The 25197-nt window shown below is 45.1% G+C and overlaps 2 protein-coding genes across 2 annotated transcripts; one reads left to right on the top strand and one right to left on the bottom strand.

The window, feature by feature from the left end:
* Positions 1 to 1868: 1868 nt before the first annotated feature.
* LOC115402733 (X-linked retinitis pigmentosa GTPase regulator-like) lies at positions 1869 to 11948 on the bottom strand. The gene is made up of 12 exons (XM_030111258.1): positions 11912 to 11948; positions 10730 to 10855; positions 10554 to 10646; positions 10323 to 10385; positions 10066 to 10224; positions 9808 to 9957; positions 9564 to 9722; positions 9293 to 9448; positions 8961 to 9085; positions 8767 to 8847; positions 2201 to 2675; positions 1869 to 2137 (listed from the first exon to the last, which is right to left on the bottom strand). The coding sequence occupies exons 1-12, from the start codon at positions 11940 to 11942 to the stop codon at positions 1869 to 1871; spliced, it is 1887 nt and encodes a 628-aa protein (XP_029967118.1). The 5' UTR covers positions 11943 to 11948.
* Positions 11949 to 19480: 7532 nt separating this feature from the next.
* On the top strand, positions 19481 to 23207 carry otc (ornithine transcarbamylase). The gene is made up of 10 exons (XM_030111583.1): positions 19481 to 19652; positions 19740 to 19869; positions 19948 to 20029; positions 20768 to 20855; positions 21080 to 21233; positions 21555 to 21677; positions 21897 to 21950; positions 22029 to 22178; positions 22565 to 22702; positions 22792 to 23207. Exons 1-10 carry the CDS (start codon positions 19582 to 19584, stop codon positions 22849 to 22851), a joined length of 1050 nt encoding a protein of 349 aa, XP_029967443.1. The 5' UTR covers positions 19481 to 19581; the 3' UTR covers positions 22852 to 23207.
* Positions 23208 to 25197: the final 1990 nt, after the last annotated feature.

Below are 25197 nucleotides of genomic sequence, written 5' to 3'. Positions count from 1 at the left end.
GAGGTCTGGTTCCAGACCTGGTGCCGAGCGCGAGGAGGCGGGGCCACACGGAGGTGTTGAAGTTGCTCCTCGTCTCGATGGGAAGCGTGCGGCGAAGCCACTTCCAGAGCTGTAATCACACGTCTGTCCAGCCGAGCGCTGAGGCCCACTCGGGCTGAGATGACCCCTCTCAGGTCACGACGGGAAACACACTCCATCTGCACTGGCCTGAATCAGGGGAGGGATCGCACTCTGAGAGTTAAGAGTCGACATACTTGGTTGAACTGGTGGTTACATCTGGCTGATCTTCTCATGAAATGCCAGACTTGGCATTAGAAAGTATTGTTCCTGTTCGAGAAAAGTCCTACAGCACAAACACGAAGCAGTGGTGCACTGTGTAATTACTGCAGGAATGTTGTCACTGTGAAGAGAGCCAATCACGCACGCACACATCCGTGACCTTTGAACCCAATGCAGTAGACCATGCTACAGTTTCTCGGGCTTAAATCACCTTAATTACAGGCCAGTTTCCCATTATTGCAGCTGAAACAAGGAGATAATGACACTGACAGAATCAGCTGGGATTCTTTAAATAACTGAGGGTCATGTGAAAGAAAAAACAAGTGACACGAAGATGGGCCTCAGTTAAGCCTTTTCTATCGAGTCCCAGGAAGGTCACACCCCTGGTTTTAAATAATTCTTCGGCTTCCTGATGGTAATACCTGCTCTTATCTGAAAGGAAGCAGCTCTGTTTGTGACTGTATCAAATACCAACGGCCAAATAGAAGGAGCTGGAGTCTCTGAAACTCTGAACGGTTTATCTCGAACTACTGCAACGTATCAACTTTATCCTGGGATGCTGAGGAATTCAAACTGAAATGATGGGTTTTCCCATGTTTTTGAGAAAGTATTAAAGGAGGCACTTATGTATGGGTAACAAACACCTTCACCATAACGACCATGTGCTCCGATTACACCCTGGCTGGAGTAATCATTACTTCTATCAAGCCATGAAGCGAGAACCCGAAAACCTGATTCTTCTCGCTCAAACAGCGTTTCTGCAGATTTAAAATGGAAACAGTAAAAATCCTCTGAAGCCCACTCTGATCTGAATAAACAATCACATATTCTGGAGAACCTTGGAACAAAGTGAGAGATTTGGCGTGTTGTAATAAACCAACAGCCAGCCTCCCAGAACTCCACTGACTGCTGGAGATTTGCAGGGAGTTTAACTTTGAAGTTTCGCTGCTGGGTCTCTAATTTTCCTGTTTTGCTTTTCTTTTCATTCCTCTGAGAGCAGTTTTCAGTGACGGCAGATGAAAGTCTCCAGTGAAGAAAGACAAACTTCTAAGACACAGCTTTCACTCAGCGTCCAGCAGAGGGACGAGGCCGCTGGACGCAGAGCGGCGTTTAGCCTCACAGGACGCCGCTGTTCCTTCAGCGGTTCACAGAGAGCAAAAACACACTAATTTCAAATGAATCTATCACTTCAGAGGCTCCAGGGCCACAATGGGACGAATCCAGAGACACGGTGTCAGAGACCTGTGGTCATGGACACAACCAGCCTCTCAAACAGGACCAGCGCTTTTTCCTCTTCATTTAAAATAAATAAACACATTGTGAACATGAACATAATATCATGTGTTGGAAGCCATGTCTCTTGCATGAACTCCAACTACAAGTAGGAAAATCTGTTTGAGTTTGCCTGAGCGATCGTCAACAACCTCGACCAACCCCGAGCTGCTGGCGTCCTGCAGGGAGTCGTCTGGGGGAAACTGTCGAAGCAGAAACGCTGAACTATCGGAGTGTGTGTTTTGGTTTGTGCTCAGACAGTGTGAGCTGAGACAGCGTCAGCGTTTGGTTCAGGCGTCCCAGCTGTGGGCGTCTCCTCACTGCAGGTCCAGGTACTGCGGCAGCACGTCGTTCCAGAACTGCTGCGGTCCGCCGGCCCGGCTCCGACCCGCCGGCCGCGGCTTGGTCCTCGGCGCCGGCGTGGGAGCGGCGTCCAGAGCAGCCTTCTGCCTGCTCTGCTGCGCTGCTCTGTCCGGCCTGACCTTCTCCTCTTCCTCCTCCTCTTCCTCCTCAGTGTTTTCCTTACTTTCCTCTTCTTCATCACTGACTTCCTCTTCCTCATCTTCCTCATCTTCACTGCTTTCAGTTCGTGCCTGTTTTTGTTGCTTTTGAACTTTTGAATCTTCATCTTCCTCCGCACCCCCTTCCTCCTCCTCTTCCTCTTCATCTTCCTCAGCCTCCTCTTCTTCATTTTCCTCCTCTTCACCTTCTTCCTCCTCTTCATCATTTTCCTCCCCTTTGTCTTCGTCATCCTCCTCAGCCTCCTCCTCTTCATTTCCCTCCTCTTCATCTTCGTCCTCGCCCTCTTCATCATCTTCCTCAGCCTCCTCTTCTTCATTCTCTTCCTCTTCTTTATCTTCCTCAGCCTCCTGTTCTTCCCCTTCATCCTCATCATCTTCCCCTTCGTCTTCTTCAGAATCTTCCTCAGCCTCGTCTTCTTCACTCTCTTCCTCGGCATCTTGGTCTTCATCTTCATCTCCCGTGCCGCCCTCCTCCTCCTCCTCCTCTTCCTCATCACTACTTTCCTTGTCATCGCTCTCTGCAGCTTCCTCCTCATCTTCTGTGGATTCCTCTTCTTCCTCACTTTTTTCCTCTTCTTCACTTTCATCATCTTGCTCGCCCCCCTTTTCATGAGCCTCACTCTCTTCTTCATTCTCACTCTCTTCTGACTCTTCTTCATCATCATCATCATCATTGCTAGTACTGTTTTCAGACTCAGAAGTATCACTTCCCTGCTCGTCCTCCTCTTCCTCGCTTTTGCTGTCAGCACTCTTTGATCCAGCAGAACTTTCCTCTTCTTCATCCTTCACCTCACTTCCTTCCTCTTCTTCATCCTTCACCTCACTTCCTTCCTCTTCTTCATCCTTCACCTCACTTCCTTCCTCTTCTTCATCCTCACTTCCTTCCTCTTCTTCATCCTTCAGCTCACTTCCTTCCTCTTCTTCATCCTTCACCTCACTTCCTTCCTCTTCATTGTTCTCCTCTTCACCTGATTCACTTTCTCCCTCCTCTGTTTCACTTATGGCAGAACCACTCTCCTCTTCACTTGCTTCCTTACTGCTTTCTCCTTCCTCCTCCTCAGCGTCACTTTGATCCTCCTCTTCATCTTCTTTTTGAATGTTCCCTCCCTCCTCACCCTCTTCTTCCACTGACTCATTTTCTTCCTCTTCCTCACCCTCTCCAGAAACACTCACATTCTCATCTTTCTCACTCCTCTTTTCACTCTCCTCACCTTTCACATCACTTTCACTCTCTTCTTCATCAGCCCTTGTTCGCTCCTCATCCTCAGCATCTGTTTGATCTCCCCTGTTATCCACATCCTCTTCAGAAGCATCGAGGGTTTCTCCCTCTTCCTGTGAATGAGCCTTCATGTCTTCCTCTCTGATCTGCTCTGACGTGACACTTCTCGCTGCCTCCCGTTCTGACGGATCCTGAGTGGTATCGCTGCCTTGCTTCTCCGGGTCTGACTCTGACTGGATGCTGATTTGAGCTTCTTTCTTTGCGCTCTCTTGGAATTCGTTTGATGCCTCCGCTGATGAGGGACGTGACGGCGCCGAGGAGGAGGAAGACAGCGTGACAGCGCTCTGCTTTCTGAACTGCCTTGGTCTTGCCGCTCTTTGAGGTGGTGCAGGTGAAGCCCCGTCAGCGTCAGACTGCAGACCGCCCTCGCTCGTCACGGCATCACGCAGCGCCTCCATGGCTGCAGCCGCCATCCCCACAGCAGGAAGAGCGCACGCCGCGGTGCTCAGCATCGCCCCCGACTTTGACTTCTCCTCACTTGTTCTCTGAAGGTTCTCCACGTTTGTTGTTTCAGAGATGCTCAATCCAGTCCCAACATGTTCAGATCTCTGTGGCGATCTCAGTAAACTGACTGCTCTCACTGGGTCTCGTGACAAAGTGGGGTCCATCATAAGTTGAGGTTGTGGTTCCTGCTGCGGTGAAGAAGGGCTACACCGATCAGCCGCCTTGTTCTTTAAATCTGCCTTCCTGTTGTCCTGAACCGCAGCATCAACTCCTTTATCTTCGTCTCCTCCTCCTCCCTCGGCTTTTGATTTTGTTTTCAGTTCTTCGTCAGATTCTCTCGCCTTCATCGTGTCCGTTGCTTTTGACTTGTGCATATCTCTGCTTCCACTCTTGTGTTTTGCACCTTTGTTCTTGTTGAGGATAAGTCTGTTCTCCTCATCCTCGTCTTTGTCTCGACCTTTCACAGGAGTGTTCGCTGCACTTCTGTCTCTGTCCGGCGTGAGCTCTGGAGACGTCCCTTTACTTCTCACTGGGGTCGATTTCACACTCGGAGATTTCTTTCTGTCTTTCGAAGGCGCGTTGGCAGGGGCGGTTTTTGATTTAACATCCTCTGCTGTGCTTTGACCTTTGTGTGATTTAGACTTGTGCAGATCCTTCATTACAGCTGATTTGACTCGCTCTGTCTCCTGTTGCATCCTGGCCTCCGCAGGGTTGATATCGCTGCTCTCACTCTCATCTGCTTCATCTTCTTTAGCAGAATCTTCAGCGGATATCGAATGAGACGTCTCATTTCCTCTGGTAACTGTAATAATAGGAGACCTTTGGCGTGAGGTCGGTGTTTTCACTGATTCTCCTTTTGGACTACCCACCATGTCCATCATGTTTTCTAGGTTAATATTATTTTCCTCTGCCTTTTTGTTGACATCCGTCGGGCTCGGCTGTGCATCAGCACTCTTCTGGACAGACGCTTGTGTTTCTGGATCATACTGTGACAGCTTGTTGTTGTCATGCTTCGATAGCTTAAAATAAGAAAGATTCTTTTTGTGTTTTGGAGTTTGGATTGTTTTGGGCCCCTCGGTGATGTTTTCTTTGCCTTCAGATGTGACTTTGTGGCTCTTCTTAGTATTTCTCAGTGGAGAAACCTGTGTGCTGAAGGAGCCGGAGCCCTTCAGGAGCTTTCTGGGTAAGGCCTGAAGAGAGATTTGGTCTGTCGTCCCACTGAACTGTTCTGAAAAGGTCTCTGCCTGCTTGGTCCTGGTCCGTCTGCCCTTTTTCTTTTCCTGTAATAAATCAAACAGATTTAGTCAAACAGCGCGATGAAAATAGAGGGAAGAAGGTCAAATACTGGATAGCACTACGCTGTAAAAAAGAACGTCACACAGTCACAGCAGCAGAGCTTAAATCGGTGTCTCCATATATACTGTATAGTTGTTCTTGTAACACTTTAAACAACCCAAAGAGAGAATTAGAAACACATATGCAGGGAGTTTCATGTGCCACTTTTTGTTGATAAGTTTTAGCTGATCTAAGAGAGCCCTATTTAATATCAGATCGATACTGTTCTTGTTGTTGTGCTGTGCAGTGGCTCTGATCCACTGTGTGGGAGAGAGATCATCCTTCCATTTGAACAACATAAGCCTCCTGCGAAACGGAGAGCAGACAGACATCATAATTATGCGGCATCCAGAGCGAGGGACAGCTGCTGGAGTAACCCCAAACAATGATATACGACAGGGGATGGATCTGCAATTATTCCACTCAGTTTGTCTGTTTATGTCTGCAGCATGTGGAGCACAGAGGGAGACGTGGTGCTGAACTGTGCCGCACCTCCGAGACCACATATTGATAACTTAAAAAAAAAGCTACGAAACATAGTTCAACTGTATGAACTCTAATCAAACGAAACACAAACTGATGGTAAGAGGAACACAAAAGGTTGGTTTTATAAACATAAGGAGTGAAACAAACAGGGTTTATATGTGAATCGTAACAGTAAAACATCTAAAATTAAAGACTCGGGTGTCGAACAGACGCCTGTTGTTGTCACGCTGTACTAATAATATTACAAGACATATGGTACAATGGCCCCTTTAAAGAAATTTATAACATGGCTACAGTCTGGATGTTAGTTTAAGGAGGAGAATCACAGAGGAAACACGAGCAACCCCTATCTTTCTGCGATATCAGCAGATGGCGGTTAATTGCAGGTCAGTGAGGTGTTATTTAATCGCACAGCAGCGTTTCTGGCAGCAGTAAATACAAGTTCAATAACTAATTAACATTCTTCGCCATGAGCCTGGCTGAAGTTTTTTTTCACTGACAGTCGAACACTGGAGGCTCACACACGACGACACACACTCCCAGAGTCACACTGGAACACACAGAGCTGCTGCGCCACACATGTTGCATTCATCCGTCACACACAGAAACGCAGGAGGTTGATCCACAGCTTGCTTCATCGCTGGCTGTGGAAACACTGATGAGATGTGGAAAGCTTCCTGCCAACTCTTCCCAAGCGCTGCATGAGCGTTTGTATTTGTGTGTTTGTGTGTCAGGAGGCTGGAGTCCAAACTCATTTGTGTATTGATAGAAGCTCTCCAAATATCTAAATCTGCCTGGGAGAGATTCCTGAGCAACACTGCAGAGAGAAAGGACATGTCCAATGTTTGAAGTTGAGAGATTAAAGCACTAGATTCCCTTTCATACTTTGACTCGGCGTGGAAACTGTATGCACACACACACACACACACACACACACACACACACACACACACACACACACACACACACACACACACACACACACACACACATACAGTGTGTGTGCTGAGGTATGCACATTTCCTGGAAAACTTAGCGAGTGTTCAACATTACTGCTTCCTGCCCCGAAGTGCCAAATCTAGACCACAAGGAAGACGCCAGCTGGGGGAAAATAACACTGAAGTGACTCACAGTTTGTGGCTCTGCGGGTGATATACTGTATTGATCTACTTCATCTGGCTGAAAATGCAGCGTCAGGAGCATTTAGAATCAGCGGCCTCACCGTGTCAGGCTCCAGTGCTTTCTCCTCCACATCTTCAGCCACAGACTCGGTGTGTTTCTGAGGCGTTTGTGGCCCTGAGAGAAAAAGATTCATCAGACAAAGTACGCAACATTAGTCGCATATAAAGAGCCTCGCGTTCAGAATACCTGACTGCGGTGACTCGGCATCCGTCCTCTCTGCGAGGACGGGAGTGGGGGGTCCGGCTGGGCTGCGGGGCTTTTCAGGGGCCAAAGAAGACCATACTTTGTCACTTAAGGCCTTTTGGGAGGTTGATACTTGATGTGCTCTCCTCTTTGCCGTCTTCTTAGTAGACAATGGGACAGATTTAGGTGACAGCAGAGGAGAAGGCACCTCTTTGAAACTGGACTTTGAGGAAGTAGCGGAGGCTTTACTGAGGCGGCTGGATGACAGTGACCGCGGACTCGGTGGCTTAGAGGATAACGCAGGGCTCTGAGGGGATATGGAGCGCGATCTGGGGGAGAGAAGCGGACTCGCTGTTGCCTCTGATCGTGGTCTGGGGGACGACGAAGCGACAGAAACGTCCTTGGAGAGGCTTTTGGGGGTCAGGACGTTTCTGGACGTTTGCCACGAGGTGCTGAGGAAGTCGGAGTGAAGACGTGGGAGACTCTGAAACGCCTCCCTGAAGAGCTGCACGGCGCTCTCCTGGAAAACAGAAGAAAAACGACCTCAGGGAGCTGGACGATGGAGATCCGTTCACTCAGGAGTGAGGGATCCGGTGGGCCGGTGTAACACTGCCCTCTAGTGGAGCTTGACAGTGATTACAAGAACCCATCCAGACAGTGACACACACCTACAGGCAACTCAGAGCCAATTAAAAAGAAGGAAAACATCTGGAGCAGTGCTGGCCTGAGGTTAGAGAAGCAGGTTAGGGATGAAAAGTAAGGTTAACTGTGAAAATGACACAAATATTTTAGCTGAGGATGTCCCACGATGACAGACGTGAACTGACGACAAACCAGAAACGCTGCATTATCCTGGTGCTTCACAAGATACATTTTAAACTTCAGGTTCAAAACATTATAAAAAATAAGTTAATGCAAGATTGATAATCACAATACAATAACATCTGCATATGCACCAGAAAGCATTTCCCAAAAAAACATTACAAAATGTGTAATGATCGTTAAATAAGTGTAACCAGAAGCTGACGTTCACAATCTTCACAATCTCTATTGTCATTTAGAAGCAATCCAGTCGTTTTCTTTTATGCAAGGACGGCAGTAAAGCGAGTTTTCACACTGGTTTGATCTGGCTCCTCCCAGCACGGCCTGTGTATTTGGGGATTAAGGGCTTTTGCTTCGGGACCCATCAATGACATAACGTATGTGTGTGTGTTTATATAAAAGCATGGAAGGTACACCGAGCAGCACAGGTAAATATTCTAGGACTATTTTCTGGTTGCTCAGCTGCATGCAGCTCAAAGACGGTTTTCACGGCACAGGTTCGTGAGGAGGAGCGTCCTTCAGAGTTCTCTTGTTATTTTTCCGTTTGTTGAGGCTTGATGTTGAAAAGCTTCAATAGATCCTAATTAGAATTAATTATTTTCATGATGAGATTTTAAAACCTTTGAAATGTTCTTTGCTGTTAGACACTTTTCACAATCAGAGATAAATAAAAAAAAGATGAAAGTATTATTTCTGGCTGCAAATGATTTGTCATTTTTAATATTTCATTTTTGCAGAAACTGAGACCAAAGCTGGTTGATGGCATAAAGACTGAAGGAAACGCCGCTCTCTGAAGTCTGACTGCACGCAGCTGCCGTCTGTTGAAACGAAAAACTTTCTTACTTTTTCTCTGCGGCGAGCTCGAGCAGAAACAGCTGAGACCAGTGAAGACGGATCGATCAAAGTTTCCCTCCAGAGCAGTTCTGAGAGCCCCGGCTCTAAGAGACGGTCTGTGATCAGGACGTCTTTCTCCGGCACCACGTCCCCACTGTGTGGACGTCGGGGTGCAGCCACGACCAGCATGTGGTGACCGCCGCAGGACACCTGAGGAAAACCGAGAGGAAAACGCTTACCGGCCGCATGTTAGGGCACAAACAAGACAGGCTGATACAGAAGGTCTTCAGGTGTTGGAAGTGAGAGAGATTAGATTCACTCACTGCCTGAACGTCGTACTGGAGAAAACGAGTGCAGAGCGTCGGGCTGAACTGGTTGATGAAGTTTTCCTCTCCGAACCCCAGTTTTCCATGACGTCCGTCTCCAAAGGTGTAGAGCAGTCCGCCGTCTGGAGGAAGAGCAGCCGCCGTCAGACACAGGCTGGACGTCAGTCACTTTCTACCAGGAGCTTCCAGCTTTAACCTTCTGCCCAAACAAGCATGACAGCCATGTTGAATCAGCCGAGTTTAACAAACAAACCAACAAAGGTCAAAATAAATAAAGAAATGGAGACAGGTTTGTGAAATGGATGTAATGAACGACCACGGCTGCTTACGTGTGATCACGGCCGTGTGGTTCTCTCCACACGCCACATGCCTGACGCTGCCGTCGCCAAAGTGCTCCAGGGCTTTTGGCGAATCAACCTCAAACAGGAAGGTCCCGTGGCCCAGCTGGCCGTACTGACCCCTGCCGAACGTGTACAGGTCTGAGCCTGGAGCGGAGAGGCACACAGGCTCACTGACATGCAGAAGCACAACGGCAAAAGGTTTCCGAGGTTTCATCTCTCCGCTTGGAGAAACTTCACTGTTCTCATGCAGGTGGCGTACCAGTGAGCGCCACGGTGTGCGCCCCTCCGCAGCACACCCGGCTGACACGACCCACAATGCCCTGCACCTGCTGAGGGACCCTGTGAAGAGACAGCTGCTCCTCCCGGAGACCGAGTCTTCCATTCGCACTCTCTCCGAATGTGTAGAGGTGGCCCGTCGCTGGAGCAGAGCCAACAGAGTGCCAGACATGAGCGGCGTCTGGAGAGCGACTGAATCAACACCAGCGCTGCCTCCGGCGTCGTACCTGTGACCAGAGCCGAGTGGCGATACCCACAGGAGACCCACGTCACCGCCTCGCCAACGTCCACCTGTCTGGGTTCTGCCGCGAAGCCCTCGCCTCCTAAACCAATCTGGCCCGCCGAGTTGTCTCCCCACATGAACAGCCGACCATCCTCTACACACACACACACACACACACACACACACACACAAAACACAGCCGTGACCCCGGCTGCAGGACGCTGATGAGCAGACGATCCCGTGACGCCGTCTGGGCTCAGACCCGTTAAGGCGGCCGAGGTGCTGCATCCTGCAGAGAGCATTTTGATGGGGGTCCGGCCACAGAAAGGGCGCAGCGGGTGAAAGGACGAGGTGCTGCTGCAGTGGCCCAGACCCAGCTGGCCGTCCCGGTTACTGCCCGCGCCGTACACACCGCCTCCATCTGCAAGCACGCAAAAGCAAATGCAAGAAAAACAACAAGAGTGGGGACCTCTGCTCATAACACTGACGGTTTGATTCGGTTTTTTCATTTAATCTTACATGTGCAAATTATTGTGTGATCTCTCCCACAAGCCACCAGCTTCACTTTCTCAGACCTGAAGGCTGAAAACAAAAGGATTTAGTGAGTTGATTTATAAATTCACAGAACATTAATCAATAGTGTTAATTCATTTGAGCTAAACACAAATTATGCAATTTTTTTTATCATGAATGACAATAAACAAATACTAAAGCATTAATTGCAGCCTTGTGAGCAGTGGAATACTTTACCTTTAACAGAAGCGGGTTTGCTGGTGGCCGGTTTGAATCCCAGTCCCAGTTGGCCGTGTGTATTACTACCAAACACGACCAGCCGCCCGTTTTCTGTAGAACCACGACAGAAACTGAAAGTTGGATTCTCACGTTTGCTTTCACCTTCTCTGCCTGAGCCTTCATGACGTGTGTACCTGTGACGACGGCAGTGTGCTCTGCCCCGCAGGAAATCTGCCCTGGACGGTCATTCTTCAGCCAGAATTTGCTTGGCACATTCAGGGCAAAGCTGCTCCTCCCGAACGTGAAGACGGCTCCTGTATCTGCAAACAGCAGAGACATTCATCTGCATTCAGCCACAGTTTCTGGAGCAACGGAGCCCCAACATGGCACGAAGCAACCTCAACAAGTCGCAAACAACAGAAAACGAGACAAATCAACCCTCAAAACAACCACAGATTAAACCAACAAGAAATGACTCAATATTGACCGAAAAGATGCACAAAACAACAACAAGGAGATATTTAGACGGATTAACATGTCAGAATTTGTACAACTTTTTAATAACACTAAATAAAAAATAAAAAATCTAATTCATTTCAAAAATCAAAGATTGACAATTTACTGAAAACTTAGAAATGTCAAACACAACCATGCAATTTACAATCATGCATCCAGTAGAATTAAAAAAAAAGTCACAAAAACAACAACTACACAAAGGTCTGAAATTACAACAAAAACATATGTACTGGCACAACAAAGACGCAAAACAGGCACAAAAATATGAAATCACTTGAAAGATATGTAACAATAGCAAACAAACACATTTGCAGTAGAGACACTATAAAATGCAAATATAGTATAATGAGGAACATCATGGCTATTTTAAATCACTGCATGCAAAGAAGTACAAAATGAAAATACAAGGACATAAAAATAATCCAAAATACATCCAAACAAAAATTTACACAAGCCTGTTTAAGAAATTAAGCACACAAAATGCAAAACTACCACAGAGATAGAAAGAGATACGCCAAAAACCAAAATAAAAGAATAAATAAAACATTGCAGTTTTTTTTTCTTGGGGGGGGGGGCAAAAAACATTATCATAAACACGTTTCCTCATGAAAACAGTGCGATGTCTCCTGGACAGACACTCCATGCAGAACCACGGACTGTCCGATCTGCGCCGCCTCTCTCCTGCTGCAGCTTTCTGACTTACCGGGATAAATCCACCGCAACCTGCCGCCAGGTCTCAGGCGGTTTACCGGGCGGACAGGAATAGAAACAACTTACCGACAAACGGCCCACAGGACGGAAAATAAACTAATAATAATAAATACGCGGTGCTGCACGTTTGCTATGTGCGGCGCTCTCACCAGGTATGTCCTCCACGGTGTGGCCCGTCATCTCCTCCGCTGCTCCCCGGGAGGACGCCTCCTCAGCGGGCAGCCGCTCCGCTCCGACCCGGAGATCAGGGAGAGGTCAGAGGGCGTCAGGAGGAGGGCAGGGCGGGACCGGGACGGCACCGCGAACACACACGGTACACTTTAATCAATAAAATAAAATAAAATAAAATAAAATAAAATAAAATAAAATAAAATAAAATAAAATATGCACACAGAAACACACACGCACAAAAAAAAATAAAAGAAACAGTGGGAGTTTAATTTAAAAAAAAAACCCTGAAAATAATTATTTTGAATTTTTAATTGGAAAAGGAATGTGGATGATCCAATCAAAATACATGTTGCCTCTCTGAGTTGTCGTGTTGACAGACTTGAGTCCACTTGGGACCTTCTGGTGTCTGTGATATCGGTCCATGTCAGTTTGATGAAGAGGGTTAAATAGGAATGGCCCCAGGACAGATCCTTGTGGGACTGCGGTGGCAGTCTTGTGGGACACCTGAGGACAGATGAAGGATGGCTGATAGAACCCTTCAGTCTGTCTGACAGCCTGCTCATTCACATACTGACGCAGAAATACAGAAATAAATAAACGTGTGTGTGGAAAAAATAGAGTAAGAAAATCCTAAATTAAAAAAAATGAAGAAGTAAATGTGATAGTGAATAAAAAAAGTGTCAATAAATAAATAAAATGTCCGATGAAAATAAAATAAATATACGAATAATTTTAAAAAAATAAAACGTGAAAGTAAAACAATACTGAAATTAAAGCACGCACGGTGATGAAAGCCATCTTTGCGTCCCTGCTGGCCAACGGTTATAAATGCATCAACATGGTAATATAATTTTCTGCTTGTCTTCAGGAATAGAATTTTACTGCGCAGTTTGGTTACTGTGGAAGAATGTTAATGTTTCAGGTCTATGGTAGGGGGCGCTATAGAGTTGAGTTGTATTAAACTTTATAATTCATTACATGAGGACCGTTATGACACATAACTGACTGTAATCTGAGTGTTCTGGGACAATGCCTGAGCTCGTGAGGGGCTGTCCAAATAACAGGAAATGAAGGCGTTTTTCGACGGCGTGCTGTGAGGAGACCGAGCGACGTATCAAAAAAAGCTGGCTGGTTATTGAAATTCAATGTGTCTCGATGCAGTGTGCTGAGTTTGGGCTCATTTGGAAGAAAGGAAGTAAGAGATCAGTTCATTTGAAAAATGCAAAGCGAAATGGCGTCGAATATTGTATCCAAGATGGCCGCCTTCCTGTTGGTCCCGCAGATTTGAGCCAAGAGAGTTTTCTGGTTGTCCCCTCATGCTCTGTCACTGGTGTGAAGTTCGTGTTCCTACATCAAAATATGCCCACTCTGTGGGCCATAGGGGTCTGATTGTAGGTGGCGCTGTTGAGCCAGTGTTGATCTGTCACTATGGAGGGATACATTTTATCGAATTTCTCGCTGGGCCGGTCGCGTACATACCAAAAAACGCCACATTCAGCTATGTTCAGGGGGTCAAAAATGCATTCTTGTGGTACAAAGAATAATAATAATACAGAAGAAACTGAGCAAGAACACACACCTTCGCCGTTACACTACGTGTTACGGCGATGGCTAATAAATACAGGCAACAAAATTAATGAGGAAAGAAATTTTAAAAATCACCTCACAATTCATCACAAATGAATAAATGGACTGAAGTGAAAATGACAAAATGAAAAAATATATTTTCAGTCACATTTCATAGGTTTTCTCATGAAAGAAAATATTTTGTATGATTTATTGGCACAAAGGTATTGTAGCGTTCTCAGAGCAGTGGCGGCAGCAAGGAATGAGGAAAGCTCTTTAGATTTAACACACAGGAGCTTTATTGCTAAAACAGCTAAGCATCTCCCACACAAGCACCCCCTGTCGGGGGCAGGGGGCAGGCCGAGGTCACCCCCAAAGCAACCCCCCGACACACGGTCCGACATAACAAAACGGAGCTCAAATAAACATGAGAAAACACATAATACAGCCGAAATGGTCCTACACATAGATATATATAGAAACACTAGATGGCTCATGCCGCTGTAACCCGATGGGGACTGACGTCGTCACATGGCGGCCATCTTGGGACAGGGCCTCACTCACTCATCACATTAAAGGAATACTCCACCCAAAAAACGATTTGGCCTCATTTTCTACTCACCCTCATGCTGAGAAACACTCTGGAGCACTTTTTTGACGTTTCAAATGCAGTTGGAGATGTTTGGGGATTTTCGTGGTCAACAAACAGGGACCGACAGAGCCCGACAGAAAAAAAGGTCCATAAAATCCACAAAACGTTCCCATTTTCCTTCATACTGCTCGTCCGCTGTAATCCAAGTGTCCTGAGCGCGTAACGTCCATAATTAATTCTTAACGAGGTCATTTAGTACATTTTAAGAGCCCAAACAGGGCGCTCTCATACAGCTCCATTGCATGTCTGCGCGCGCACCCTGAACTACGGAAGCCGCGGCAGACCAAGCCAGATGCTTGCGCGCTTTCAGCGACTACTTTTCTAAATTGCAAGCGTAGAAGAAGAAGTTCCGCTGTTTATATTCTGCTGTGAGTGACCGAGCTGTGGGCAATCACAAAAGTGATTGGCTACTGTTTTAAAGCTTTGAATTCGGTGTCCTGCTGAAAGGGCACAAGCGTGTTGCTTGGTCTGCCGCGGCTTCCGTAGTTCAGGGCGCGCGCAGACATGCAATGGAGCTGTATGAGAGCGCCCTGTTTGGGCTCTTAAAATGTACTAAATGACCTCGTTAAGAATTAATTATGGACGTTACGCGCTCAGGACACTTGGATTACAGCGGACGAGCAGTATGAAGGAAAATGGGAACGTTTTGTGGATTTTATGGACCATTTTTTCTGTCGGGCTCTGTCGGTCCCTGTTTGTTGACCACGAAAATCCCCAAACATCTCCAACTGCATTTGAATCGTCAAAAAAGTGCTCCAGAGTGTTTCTCAGCATGAGGGTGAGTAGAAAATGAGGCCAAATCGTTTTTTGGGTGGAGTATTCCTTTAATGTCAATGGAGCGTCAGCTTTGAAACAGCTATAGATTGTTCGATTTTCAATCGATTTTCAAACGACTTGGATTGTTATAAACGTCAGACACGTAGATATTTAACTGTGTGCAAAACAAAAAGTTGTGATTTTAACATTTAGTCTGCATCATAGCAACGTAACGTTAGTAATAAATCAAACCGTCTGTAAATCCGTCAAGAATTCAATGAGTTGAGTATTTTAGTTACTGTAAATCACTCACCTTCCCTTAGATTACCCAGAGTGCCCCAGAGTGGTCCACTGTCCTAAGATGGCTGTCAGTGAACGACGTTGTTGACTCCGCCTTAAGGCAGCTAGTTTTTATATGATATGTGTGGTCCTACAGTCCTGCTATCCAGAATGCCTGGCGGCATTAAGCACAGTCAACAGGGGCAGCGGCCCCCAGCGGCCCCCAGCGACCCCCAGCGACCCCCAACGTCCCCCACGGCCGATTCAGTATTTATTGACACATTTTTATATGTCTGTATTCATTTTTAATTCTGACAGTTTTGGTCCTCCACAGCTGACCATCCATTCTGTGATTCTGTGAAAACATCAACAAAACAAGTAGACGTCATGGTCAGTGACTGATCTCACTGGACTCCTTTCACCCTCCATTCCCGTGACAGTTCCTGCCTACATATTCTGCCAGGCATGAGGCAACAGGGTCCCGAATAAGTATAAATACCAGCACATCCTGCTCACACAGACAGAACACAAGAGAGCTGAGCAGTATAACCAAGAGATCAGAAGACACTGAGTGGATTTCCACATCTTCCAACTATGAAGCCGTTCAGTGCTGCGGCTGCTGTGATGCTCTTGCTTGCTTTTCTTTGTATTATTATGCAAAAGAGCTCTGCTGTCCCAGTCAGTCAGGCGAGGGCTTGAGTTAATTTCATGTTTTGTTCAAATGTTTTATCAAAATGCTAAACTGATGGTGTTACTATAAACAACTGGAGGAACCAGAGAGTCATCCTGATACAGCTGCTGTACATGAGGAGACCGTCATGGACCCTGGAAAGGTGTGTGACTTCACCTGAACGACTGGCTGAGCTCCCAAACAGTGTCTGCTGTTTATGCACCGAGAGCAGATTCTGAGAGTGAACATGCTGAACAATAACTCTGAAACTCATCTTGGTTTTCACACAGATGCCGACTTCCAGCAGACAGAAGCGCAGCAAGAGTTGTTACGTTTGTTGCGGTCCAACTGGTGTTTGTACACATTGCTGCGACTAATGAGGATGTCACCTCAAACCACAATCATTTGTTCCACCGTTGTCTGTAAAGTCACTGAGTTTCAGGTTTGTTTTTTTGTTTTTTGTTTTTTTTTTATGAAGAATAAAATTTGACCTCGCTGAAGTTTGTACTTTGTAGTTTTTGTGCGAAACTGTGCGAAGTTTCTTTGGTATTCCAGGTGAATATATTTGTTGAAAAATACACAAGAGAATCAGACCAACGGTCATGAAGGAAATTAAATACTGATGAACTGGTAAAACCCAAGACCTAAATGTCCAAGAAACGTACACAATGTCATCAGAGAACACACAAACAAGCAAACAACCAGAAGACGAGCAGTTTACGCCCTGCTGTCACCAGGAGCAGACAATCACACGCAAGTGACAGACATGAGGGCAGAGAGCAGCGGTCAGACGCGAGGACGTCCATGAGCCTGAGATGAGAGACAGAGTCAGTCTCCGAACAACACAAGCATCTAAATGTAGTCACTGACATACACTGGACAATTCAACCTCCTCGACTGCTTGACTGGCATGTGGTGTGCCTCAAGGATCTGCCTTTGGTCCTTTTACTGTTTACGTGTGTGCATTATAGATAACAGGCTGCTAGAAACTTGATTTAGCTTCAAATAAGGCAACAAAACACAGATGAGGGCAGGCATGGCCGGAGGGCCACGGTGTCTACTGTCATCAGGCGCCGAGCCCAGGAGGCCATGGGCTCTATTCTTATTCGTCTGTTTGTTATTATTACGCATCCCTCCTCTTTCATCCCAAATTTGACCCCTAAACCACGACCAAAACTCAACAAATTTAGCACGCACATCCTGACTGGCGATAAAATTCTATACAATGGAAAACTTAACCCCATCACTGCCAAATTGAGGTCTTTAGCGCCACCTAGATACACTAAAATGGCTGCCACAGCCCACAGAAATGTCATAGCTCCCTATGACATCAAATGAGATCAAATCTCATCAAGATTTAAAAATCACACACTGACACCCCCAACTAATTCAACGGGAAGTCCGGGATTTCCCTTTCAAAATAAAATTTTGCCTAAAAATCACTCCACATGAAAAAAATTCCTTCTCTGAGACCATATGTGGCACAGCACAGACATCAGAGTATCAGCACGTGAAAGAGGAGGAGTTCCTCTACAAAATTAAAGAACAACTTTGTAAAAAGTCACAGGTGTGGATTTTATTTTATTAAGTGTGAAATCCTGCCTTGCTCATCCAGTCTGTCACAGGTGAAATCAGTAGCATTTTTCCAGCACCTTGAACAAGTGTGGAGTGTGGCTAAACCGTGACTCCTACTGTCAAACCGAGCACACGTGAAGCATCAGAGGTTCAAAACTAAAAGTCTGCCTGTTCTGAAAACCACACAGACTGAAAGATAACTACTCTTCCTATCAAAAGTGATACATTTTACTCACTGTTGCCCTCAAGTAATGAATGAGGGAGCAGTTTTCTCCCAAAGAGAAGTGTTTTTTTTCTGCTGCATGTCCCTGCCTGCCATGACCACAGAGTGCAGTCATTCAGCTGTCAGTCAAACTCTGTCACTTCTTTCATTCAGTGAGTTTTAAAAGCTTTTACATAAGTTTTTATCCATTAGCAATTCATACCTTTTAAAATAAAAGGCAAAAAACTCCTTCAAAATAAGAAACATTGCTCACAACGAAAAATTACACTGAAAACCAATAAATAAATAAATAAATAAAACAATAAATGATATTTCAGTGTTTGCTAGAGTGGGGGAGAGCTGACTGTCAAAATAAGAGCCTCAAACCGATTTAAAATAAAAGTCAAATGTTTGTAAAAAAAAAGTACATTTCAAACAAATTAAAAAGAAAGCATGAGGGGACAAAACAAAGAGGTGTGTCTGAACCAGTGTAAATCAGTGCAGTAATGTGATTCACAACTGATTTGGAGTTAATAAGTTGAATAACCGGGGAGCTGTGGAGTTAAAAAATAATATATTTGAGAGCCTTCAACATTTTCTATCATTTTTAATATTTTTATGAAAAATACAGTATTTTGGCTCAATAGCCCCCATATTATTCGACCTATTGATCTCAAATCACTTGTGAATCGCATCACTACAGTGTCTGGTTCAGACACACCTCTTTGTTTCCGCTTTTAATATTTTCAGTAATTTTTATTCATATTTTTATTAAAAATTTAAATTTAAAATTTAAACATTAAAATTAAACATTTTTTTTCAATAGCTCCCAGGTTATTTGACCTATTGACTCCAAATCACTTGTGAATTACATTACTACAGTGTGTGGTTCAGACACAGCTCTTTGTTTTCTCAGGGAATATTATTAATAATTTTCATTAATATTTTATGAAAAAAAGAGTTTTTCCTCATTAGCACCCAGATTATTTGACCTATTGATCCCAAATCACCTGTGAATCACATTACTTTATTGTGTGGTTCAGACACAGCTCTTTGTTTGCTCAACAAAAGTAATTAATAATTTCTATTAATATTTTTATGAAAAAGAGTTTTTCCTCAATAGCTTCCAGGTTTGTTGACCTATTAACTCCAAATCTCTTGTGAACCACATTACTCTAGTGTGTCTTTCAGACACATCTCTTTGTTTTAGCTTTAAATATTGTAAAAAATTATATTTTTAAGAGAAATGCAGTATTTGAGCTCATTATCTCCCTGTTCATTTGACCTATATTGACTGAAAATCCCCATTAGCATAAGCTTTCCTTAATGTACTGTGTTGGTCAGTTTTTCTTTCATTGACAGTATTCATGTGTCTCCTGTTCATTATTGATAAGGTGAGTTGTGATCAACGTTTGTTTCGCAATCCTCTCGTTTTCGCTTTTACCGTAATGTATAGAATATGTGGCACCGCGTAATGACGTGTCGGCTCACTTGACTGTGTTTGTCAGAGCTCCGGCTCAGTGAATTTATCCTACGGGAGCTAAATAAAGTGTTAAAGTGTACAGAAGTACTCTCTCCCTTTCTCTCTGTGCGCGTGTGTGTGCGTGTGTGCGGTAGAGGGAGCCAGAGAAACATTTCACATGTTTGTATTAGGTAAAAAAGAAGTCAGAATAAGGTTTAGAGGACATATTTATTCGTGTACTTGTATATTATGGGAGATCTATATCATGGCTGTTTCCCTCGTGAGTTCTTTATAAAGCACTTTAATGAAACTGGAGTTGTAACCGTGTGCTCGTGCTGCAGGACAAGCCACGCCCCCTTCCCTGTGTGCACAGCCGCGCTGGTTTGCAGCCTGCAGAGCTCCACAGACCGAATGACAGCTGCTTCTCCCTTTCTGATGAAATCACCTCGCAGCGTTTCGCCCTGGTTGGAGTTCCTCTGAGCCGCCATGTGCTCCAGGCTGTTTTCTTCCAGCCTTCTGAAGCGCTTGAAGCGCGGCCACGGGACGCAGGCGTTCAGGTAAGACGCTGGGAATAAAAACTTTGGGAAACGGGCGCCGTGAAGCTGCAGACGGGACACGTAATGTGTGTTTCCTCTTCATCCCAGCTCTGGAGCTGCTTCCTTTGCTCTGAAAGGTCGCAGCTGCCTGACGCTCAGAGACTTCAGCTCAGAGGAGATCAAGAGGCTGCTGTGGGTGTCCGGAGACCTCAAGCATCGGATCAAGCAGGAAAACCAGGTTTCTGACCGCAGACTGCGTCTTTCAGCACCTCCTGGGTCGATCGAGGGGAGTAACCAGCCGTGATTTCTATTTCAGTATCTGCCTCTTCTTCAAGGGAAGTCCATTGCTATGATATTTGAGAAGAGGAGCACCAGAACCAGAATGTCAACAGAGACAGGTGCTGTTCAGGAGCGACACGTGGCACACGCAAGAGGGCAGAGACTCATACTTATGCTGCGCTGCATGGATTTTACTGGATTACAATGAAACTGGTGTTTTTGATCACTTCTGAAGTAAAAACAAAAAGTGCGCTTTTTCAATCAAGTCATTGTAACCTGAACCACTGACTCAGACAGTTTTTAGTAGGACAGGTTTTTATCAGTATGGAGCTTTAGAGTGCAAATAAAGTACTTATTTTTTACTATTAAAAGAATAAAAAGGTTTGAATATGAATTGTGGGCTTAAGTAATTTAAGATTTTAAGAGCAGTGAAGTAGATAACAAGGTTTAAATTGGACTCAGTAATGAGTAAAATTACATCCTCAAAAAATACAACCACCTAAATACCATCTAATAATTACAGTAATATGTAATTAACTACTTCTTACCCTGTTAATAATGGAGGAGTCTGGTCAATGCAAGTGTGCTGTGTGAATTAAGTTTCAAGGTGAACGTGGTTTAATTCTTTTACATGCATTTCTGAAAACAGCTTCAACTGAGTGTGAGCTGAGCTGTGACCCTACCTCACATTCATTGCTCATGAGCACAAAGGAACTGCTGAAAGGCCCATTTTCACGTGCACGGCGTTTAACAAAACAGAGCAGCCGCTGCTCTTCCCCCCCGTCACCGCCTTACGCTGCACTTTTTCACCAGCGGTGTTCATGGAAACGGAAGTTGTTGTGACGCTGTCCCTCCAGGTTTCGCTCTGTTGGGCGGACACCCGTGTTTCCTCACCTCGCAGGACATCCACCTGGGCGTCAACGAGAGCAGCAGAGACACGGCCAGGTGACAGCCACAACCGCCACGTTTAGCACGGTATCTCCTGGTAGATGGTGTGGACTGGAATGATGCCATGACTTTGACGAACCTTCGATATGCAGTATATATATATATATATATATATATATATATATATATATATATATATATATATATATATATATATATATATATATATATTTTTTTTTTTTTTTTCTGTTTTCTTCACTGATCTGTGGCTTTCCACGCAGGGTGCTGTCTGGACTCTGCGACATCGTCTTGGCTCGGGTTTACAGCCACTCCACGCTGGAGGAGCTCTCCAAGGAGGCGTCCATTCCGATCATCAACGGCCTCTCTGACCTCTATCACCCCATCCAGATTCTGGCCGACTACCTCACCTTACAGGTTCTCCCACCTGTGAACGTGCAGCCGTTATCCTAATGATGACGTTTAATTAAGTGACAAAACAAAATATTAGGAATATTTTTTACAGGAGAGAATCTGAAGTCATAAAGTACAAATGTGAAGTCAGCCAGTCATTCATGGCTGATTCTTGCCTTCATGTAGGGATCGTTCTTTTTTTCTCTAAAGTTATTTAATCTTTTCTCAATGGGCCCTCGTACTTTCTGTTAAACTTTGACTCCTGTGACAGACTTAAAAGTGAAAAAGTCCACAGTATATTGATCGATCAAAGCCAGAATTAATGCAGTGCCTTCTCGCCCACAGGAACATTTCGGGTCCCTGAGCGGACTGACAGTAGCCTGGATCGGCGACGGGAACAACGTCCTCCACTCCTTCATGATGTCCGCAGCTAAACTGGGAATTCACCTCAGGATTGCTACACCTAAGGTTTGCTGCATCTGACACCAAGTTTCAGTCGCTACATTTTCTCATTGAGTTCTTTTGTCTTTTTTATCTTTGGTTTTGTCTTTTTCCTCAGAGATCACGGAGTTACAGTGTATATTTTTCATGCAGTTCTCCCTGCACCTGTTACATGTCCTGATCCTAGTTTTGTGGTTTTGCATGCTGTGACTCTAACATAGGACTGCTCCTAATCTTAATCCCCAGGGCTACGAGCCAGAGAAAAGTGTCATTCAAGAGGCTCGGAGGCTTTCCGACGAGGTGAGGCTCTCCTCAGCTCCCAGTCTTTTCATTCTCTGCCACTATTTCATGAATACCTAATGCTACGCTTTGCTTCAGCATGGAACCCAGCTTCTCCTGACCTCTGACCCGATGGAGGCGGCGCACGGCAGCAACGTGCTGGTCACTGACACCTGGGTCAGCATGGGGCAGGAGGAGGAGAAGAAGAAGAGGCTGGACGACTTCAAAGGCTACCAGATAACCATGCAGGTAAACGTCACGCTTTGGATGGTGTTTAGAGGCAAACCGCCGGCTCCGTGCTGCCTGCTCGCTCGCCATCTTTTGCATAAAATCTGAGCGGTGTCCGTCGTTTCATTGGTGTGCTGAGGAAGTGCCGTGGAGAAGCACCGCGTGCTCTGGGTGTTGTGGTTCTCGGGTGTGTCAGTTTGTTCATACCAGACGGAGTCCTCGGTGGATCTGTTGGTCGGATATGTTTCTGCACCAGTGTCTTGAAGCATTCTGTGATAATGTGATAGATGAATGGGTCTGAACTGCAGCCTCTAGGTTGGATGAAAACGTCTAGAAAATCAATGAGTGGACATATAACTCAGCAGCGTGTGAAGCTACACATCCGTCATTTAATCTGCTGCCTCCAGACCGGCAGCGTGGCCAGGCCAGACTGGACCTTCCTGCACTGCCTTCCACGGAAGCAGGAGGAGGTGGACGACCAGGTCTTCTACTCATCCCGCTCCCTCGTCTTCCCCGAAGCCGAGAACAGAAAGTGGACCATCATGGTGGGTCGTCTGCCGCCGGGGTTTGGTTTTGAAGTGCGGTGTTGATCCTGTGTGAAACGTAACCGTTACCTCTGTCTTCTGGCTTTCAGGGTTTGGTGGTTTCTCTTCTGACCGACTACACGCCACAGATCCCCATGATGAAGTTTTAACTGTCGGCCTTCCAGACTCGCCCTGCGGTGGGATTTTGTGTCGGCTCTTAAAAAACTACTGAAAACTCTCCAGGTGTCGTCTCATTGTGGATGTGGTGCTTCAGCAAAACACTATTTGCATTCAGAGGGATGAAACTTTTGATAGCTTTATTACCAGACCATATCACTGCTGCTCATGTGTGAGACACAAGTCATACTTGCTGCAATTTACATCAAGACATCTCTGAAAAATCTCATTGATTAGAAAATTACACTTATTCATTGAAAGCAGCACATGTATCGGTCACATGTTTGTTTCTGTTGTGCAGCTGAACAGCTCAATGTTGTCATGTGTGAGACACTATTAAAAAAAAAAATACACCTCATTATGTGTCGTTGGGTGAACGATTCCTTTACTGAAAAGTTCTTATTCTGGCACATGAAATGCATTTCTATTCTCATCCCAAAAAACTGTCTGGGATGTATTTTTGTCTCATTCTGCACCTAATAGAAATGTGAATGTGCTTCGTCTGTGTCTCCTCTGCACCGGCAGTAGCTTTCAAAGTTGACTGGAAGTGGTCTCAGTAAACATTCTGCTAAAATAGCTCCTGCTAGTCAGTCAGGTGTGGAAACAGCTCGAGTAGGACTTCAGCACAGTTTCCTCCCACAGTACAAACAGATGTATGTAAGGTGCCTTGATGGCTCTGATAGTCCAGAGGGGTGTGTGTGTGTGTGTGTGTGTGTGTGTGTGTGTGTGTGTGTGTGTGTGTGTGTGTGTGTGTGTGTGTGTGTGTGTGTGTCCTGCAATAAACGTGATAACCTGTATTGAATTTAACTTGCTTTAACCGATCATCAGATTGGATCCGCCCTGCAACCCTCAGATGGACAAACTGTTGGAGAAGAGATGGATGAAGGAAAATACATTTAAAAACAATCTACACTGTGAGAACAGGCTGAGGAGCTGAGAAAGTTCTTTAATTTGGATGAATAAAAAGCACTTCAACTTAAAACTATGAATTTCAGTCATTACTGACTGATTCTATTTTAAGATACAAAATTCAGTGTTACAGGTTCTCAAAATGTGGGGTGGGGGCCTCTGTAAGGGCGCCAGACAGAAACCTGGGGGCCAAAGAATAAATTTTCCGAGCCAGATTTATTTTTCCCATTAACTTTTGAGAAATCATGACTCAAAGGAAATAAATGAAGAGTAAATCTAATAATACCTTATTTAAAACCCTAACTTCATTGCTGAAATTGACAGAGACAAACGAAAATCTTTAAATATGATTTAAAGATAGATACATAGAGATATACTTTATTAATCCCAGATTGGGAAATTCAAGTGTCACAGCAGCATCAGTAGCAATGTACACAAGTAAAAATGTGTAATTAGTGCAGAAAAATTATTATGTACAGTGAAGGCTATTATATACATTATTAACATACGTATACACAAACTTATATATTTACAGACCATTCACGCCACAGAAGACTATATAAAGACTTTACAGATATGATGAATGAAAGGTAAAGCTTGTATTGCATGTTGATCTCAAAAGCTAACTATTAAAATATCTTTTAAGCAATACATGGAGTGAGAGTCCGGCGCAAAGAGAAGGACTTAGAGTGGATTAATAATTGAAAGGGGATGCTCATTCCTGATGGCCTGGAAAACCATTGAATAGTTAAATGCAACTTCTAAGATGCTCTTAGTTTTATGAATGGGGCTACGGTGTTTATTTAGCAAGTATAACTCATTCAAAAAGTAATAATTATTACTTCATTATTAAAGGTGTTATTGAAGCCTAAATAAAATATTAAAAATACGTTTTCTGTAACACAGGAAACAGAATTATCACTATTTATTGTACTGCGGAATCATATTTAGGATTAAAAACTTTTTAAAAAGCGAGCCGTCACGCTTACGTCCGTGGTGACGTAGAGGCATCTGATTGGATGAGGCGCGGTGACGTATTTGTGCGGGAGGTATGATCCACGTGGGTGGTCCAGGCGGATCAAAACGATGCTGCGTAGTATTTCATTCATAAACAAAACACGCTGTCATTAAAGACGCGCGCGCGCGCACACACACACGCCATTTTCGTTAAATGAGCAGGAAAACAGACGCTCGCGCTTCAGGCTCCATCCCGAGCTGAACAAAGATAAACTTTAAATGCTGTTTCGGCGCGTGACGATGTTTTGTTTACACGCAGTGTTTGTGATACGAGCTGCACGAGGCGTAATACCGTCAGATGCGACGATAGAGATGTGAAAACAGGGCAGACCTGCTCCTCGACGACCACCCACACACCGGAGGAGGCTGCTGGGAGAGGAGGAGGCGGAGGAGGCGGAGGAGGAGGAGGAGGA

Source organism: Salarias fasciatus, chromosome 16, assembly GCF_902148845.1.
Source record: "Salarias fasciatus chromosome 16, fSalaFa1.1, whole genome shotgun sequence".
Taxonomy (NCBI): domain Eukaryota; kingdom Metazoa; phylum Chordata; class Actinopteri; order Blenniiformes; family Blenniidae; genus Salarias; species Salarias fasciatus.
Note: the sequence above shows the minus strand (reverse complement) of the source record. Positions and strands in the feature narration are given on the sequence as shown.

Excerpts from the sequence above, each read along its gene's own strand:
- otc (XM_030111583.1), top strand. The coding sequence starts at position 19,582 with ATGTGCTCCAGGCTGTTTTCTTCCAGCCTTCTGAAGCGCTTGAAGCGC. Across the intron at positions 21,678-21,896 it reads TCAGGATTGCTACACCTAAG|GGCTACGAGCCAGAGAAAAG; the intron begins GTTTGCTGCATC and ends CTTAATCCCCAG. Across the intron at positions 21,951-22,028 it reads CTCGGAGGCTTTCCGACGAG|CATGGAACCCAGCTTCTCCT; the intron begins GTGAGGCTCTCC and ends GCTTTGCTTCAG.
- LOC115402733 (XM_030111258.1), bottom strand. The coding sequence starts at position 11,942 with ATGACGGGCCACACCGTGGAGGACATACCTG. Across the intron at positions 9,086-9,292 it reads CCACACGGCCGTGATCACAC|ACGGCGGACTGCTCTACACC; the intron begins GTAAGCAGCCGT and ends CTCTTCCTCCAG. Across the intron at positions 2,676-8,766 it reads ACGTGGTGCCGGAGAAAGAC|GGGGGCGAGCAAGATGATGA; the intron begins GTCCTGATCACA and ends GCTCATGAAAAG.